Source organism: Olea europaea, chromosome 18 (genome assembly GCF_002742605.1).
Source record: "Olea europaea var. sylvestris chromosome 18, O_europaea_v1, whole genome shotgun sequence".
Classification (NCBI taxonomy): domain Eukaryota; kingdom Viridiplantae; phylum Streptophyta; class Magnoliopsida; order Lamiales; family Oleaceae; genus Olea; species Olea europaea.
This window is the reverse complement of record NC_036254.1, coordinates 20,065,097-20,069,230: the sequence shown is the minus strand read 5'-3', so window position 1 is coordinate 20,069,230 and position 4,134 is coordinate 20,065,097. Positions and strand designations below refer to the sequence as shown.

At 42.2% G+C, this 4,134-nt stretch overlaps 1 protein-coding gene across 1 annotated transcript; it reads left to right on the top strand.

Moving 5' to 3' along the window:
- Nucleotides 1-146: 146 nt before the first annotated feature.
- On the top strand, nucleotides 147-3,572 carry LOC111367716 (importin subunit beta-1-like). Its single transcript, XM_022988736.1, has 2 exons — nucleotides 147-2,629; nucleotides 2,728-3,572. The coding sequence occupies exons 1-2, from the start codon at nucleotides 156-158 to the stop codon at nucleotides 2,924-2,926; spliced, it is 2,673 nt and encodes an 890-aa protein (XP_022844504.1). The 5' UTR covers nucleotides 147-155; the 3' UTR covers nucleotides 2,927-3,572.
- The last annotated feature ends 562 nt before the right edge of the window (nucleotides 3,573-4,134 follow it).

Below are 4,134 nucleotides of genomic sequence, written 5' to 3'. Positions count from 1 at the left end.
TTTCCCCATTTCCCCCCCCCCCCCCCCCCCCCCTTTTTCATTTTTGGCGTGACATTTGATTTCTCATTGATGTTTTGTACATTAATCAATGTTCTTACTTCTCAGGGAGTTATTTCTTTCTTCAGCATTTGAGATGTATTCAATTCTGAGTTTTGATGTCAATGCCTATTTCTTATGGTAATTTCATCTCACTTGATATAAACAGGAAGAAAATAGCAATGGAAGTTACCCAGGTTCTTCTAAGTGCACAAGCTGTAGATGCAACCGTGCGGAAACATGCTGAAGATACTTTGAAACAGTTTCAGGATCAAAATCTTCCTGGTTTTCTGTTATCCCTTTCTGGAGAGCTTGCTAGTGAAGAAAAGCCAATTGAAAGTCGTAAACTGGCAGGTTTGATTCTCAAAAATGCTTTGGATGCTAAGGAACAACATAGAAAGTATGAGCTTGTTCAAAGATGGTTGTCTTTAGATGTGGCTGTGAAGGGCCAAATCAAGGCATGCTTGTTACAAACCCTCTCTTCTTCTGTACCTGATGCTCGATCAACTGCTTCACAAGTCATTGCAAAAGTTGCAAGTATTGAGCTGCCGCAGAAACAGTGGCCAGAGCTGATAGGATCCCTCTTGTCAAATATTCATCAGGTCCCACCTCATGTAAAGCAAGCTACCCTTGAAACTTTGGGGTATCTGTGTGAAGAAGTTGTTCCTGATGTTGTTGATCAAGATCATGTTAATAAGATACTTACAGCCGTGGTACAAGGAATGAATGCAAATGAAGGTAACAATGAGGTCAGGCTTGCTGCCACCCGAGCTTTGTATAATGCTCTTAGCTTTGCGCAGGCAAACTTTTCCAACGATATGGAACGTGATTACATAATGAGAGTTGTTTGTGAGGCCACTCTCTCCCCAGAGGTGAAAATTCGCCTGGCTGCTTTTGAGTGTTTGGTCTCGATTGGGTCAACATATTATGAGAAATTAACACCATACATCCAAGACATTTTCAACATCACGTTGAAGGCTGTCAGAGAAGAAGAGGAACCAGTTGCACTTCAGGCCATTGAGTTTTGGAGCTCAGTTTGTGATGAGGAGATTGATATTTTGGAAGAGTATGGAGGTGAATTTACTGCAGATTCTGATGTTCCGTGCTATCATTTTATCAAACAAGCTCTCCCGGCACTTGTTCCTATGCTGTTGGAGACTCTTCTCAAACAAGAAGAAGATCAGGATCAGGATGACGGAGCTTGGAATCTTGCCATGGCTGGTGGAACTTGCCTTGGTCTGGTTGCCCGGACAGTGGGTGATGATATTGTGCCGCTTGTGATGCCATTTATTGAAGAGAATATAACAAAACCTGATTGGAGGCAGAGAGAGGCAGCTACATATGCATTTGGTTCCATATTGGAAGGTCCTTCGCCCGATAAGTTAACCCCTATCGTCAATGTTGCTCTAAATTTCATGCTCACGGCTTTGACCAATGACCCAAGTAGCCATGTGAAGGACACAACTGCATGGACCTTGGGGAGAATATTTGAATTCCTTCATGGTTCAACTATGGAAACACCCATTATTACTCCAGAAAATTGCCAACAGATTATTACAGTTCTACTCCAGAGCATGAAAGACGTTCCAAATGTTGCTGAGAAAGCCTGTGGTGCTCTCTATTTTCTCGCACAAGGTTATGAGGACTTGGGATCATCATCTTCTTTGATGCCTTATTTCCAAGAAATTGTTCAGTCCCTTCTCAACGTCACTCATAGAGAAGATGCTGGGGAGTCACGACTTCGGACTGCTGCGTACGAGACACTTAATGAAGTGGTAAGATGCTCAACTGAGGAAACTGCCCGGTTAGTCTCGGAGCTTGTTCAAGTCATCATGGCAGAGCTTCACAAGACTCTCGAGGGACAGAAACTCTCGTCTGACGAGCGAGAGAAGCAGAATGAATTACAAGGCCTTCTCTGTGGGTGCTTACAGGTCATTATTCAGAAACTAGGGGCTTCAAATACCGCCAAGTATGCCTTCATGCAGTATGGAGATCAGATCATGAACCTTCTTCTCAGGGTTTTTGCTTGTAGAAGTGCCACTGTCCATGAGGAAGCAATGCTTGCTATTGGTGCATTTGCCTATGCAACAGGCCCCAACTTTGCAATATTCTTGCCTGAATTTTACAAGTACTTGGAGATGGGTCTACAGAATTTCGAAGAATACCAAGTTTGTGCTGTAACAGTTGGTGTTGTGGGTGATATCTGCAGGGCATTGGAGGGTAAGATTCTGCCTTACTGTGATGGGATAATGACCCAGCTCCTCAAAGACTTGTCAAGTAACCAACTTCACCGATCCGTAAAGCCCCCAATCTTTTCATGCTTTGGGGACATAGCACTGGCCATTGGAGAGAATTTTGAGAAGTACCTAATGTATGCAATGCCCATGCTCCAGAGCGCTGCAGAATTGTCTGCTCACACATCAGGTGTGGATGATGAAATGATAGAATATACTAATCTTCTTAGGAATGGAATTTTGGAGGCATATTCTGGAATATTCCAGGGCTTCAAGAACACTCCTAAGACTCAGCTTCTGTTCCCGTATGCACCACATATCCTTCAATTCCTAGACAGCATTTACATGGAGAAAGATATGTAAGTATACCCTTTATTTTGTAATCACAGTTATGCTTCTTTGTTGTACTAATCTTTTGTATATTTATCATCTGATTGTTCAATCTATATTATTGCAGGGATGATGTTGTGATGAAAACTGCTATTGGTGTCCTGGGCGATTTAGCTGATACGCTGGGAAGCAATGCAGGTTCTTTGATTCAGCAATCTGTCTCAAGCAAAGACTTTTTAAATGAATGCTTGTCTTCAGATGACCACTTGATTAAGGAATCTGCCGAGTGGGCCAGGTTGGCCATTAGTCGTGCCATTTCTGTTTGAGGTGGCATCCAGGGAGTACGTATTATCTAACCTGCATGCATATGGTCATGTTGAGTCGGTTCAGGTCGGGTCCAGAATTGCATAAAACGAGTCGGTCATTAAATTTCTCTGACTACAGAAGCCATTTATCTTCGTAAAGTCACTAACTCATGCATAAGCATCATGGGATCGGGATGGTGGTGGCTGAAGGACCTGAGAAGCAAAATCTCGGGTTCATTAATTTTGCCATGGGAAGGAATCGGTGGCAGTGGCTTCTCAGTAATTTAAACTTGAGAAGTAGAGTTCAATTTTTGAGATCGATTCGGGAGGGAAGATAGTTGTTACTGTGCTGAATGAACAATTCAGTCTGCATTGCATTTCTGTGCTTTGTGCGTCCTTGGTGGTCTCTCCCGGTGGTCAAAACAAGATATTCTCCATGTCATCCTTGATCGGGACAAGATAAGCCCCCAGAGCTTTGGTTGGCATGATACCTTGAGCCAGCCAACCCACCTACCCGCTGCAGTTTTTCTTCCCTAATTTTTAAATTTTCTTTTTCATCAAAAATCAGTTTTTTTAAAAAAAATGTTTTCTGGTCTGTCTTTCTCTTGCATTGGTCATACATAAGTTCTTGGAGTCGATTTGCATTCAATCTCATTATTTTCATTCATCATGTCATCCTTGATCGGGACAAGATAAGCCCCCAGAGCTTTGGTTGGCATGATACCTTGAGCCAGCCAACCCACCTACCCGCTGCAGTTTTTCTTCCCTAATTTTTAAATTTTCTTTTTCATCAAAAATCAGTTTTTTTAAAAAAAATGTTTTCTGGTCTGTCTTTCTCTTGCATTGGTCATACATAAGTTCTTGGAGTCGATTTGCATTCAATCTCATTATTTTCATTCATCATGTTATATTTGGGGGGCTCAGGTCGGGGTTAGTGGGCCAGGTGGTTGGGTGTCTGGTCGGGTTATGCATTTCATTCTGGGCCGGGCGGGTGGGTGGTCAGGTTAGGCATTTCATTCACATCATTTTTTTTTCTCCAAAATTTTTCAATCATGGCATTTCACAGGTCAAAGAGTCGAAATACATGCATTTGTGAAAACATACATGCTTCTCTGTTTCTCTATGTAGAAGTATTGTTTGCGTTTTTTCCTGTCAATCTTGCGGTTTTAGACGTTTTTTCTTTTGGTTTTTGAACTTTTGGGATTTAAAAAAATGCAATGTCATGAACT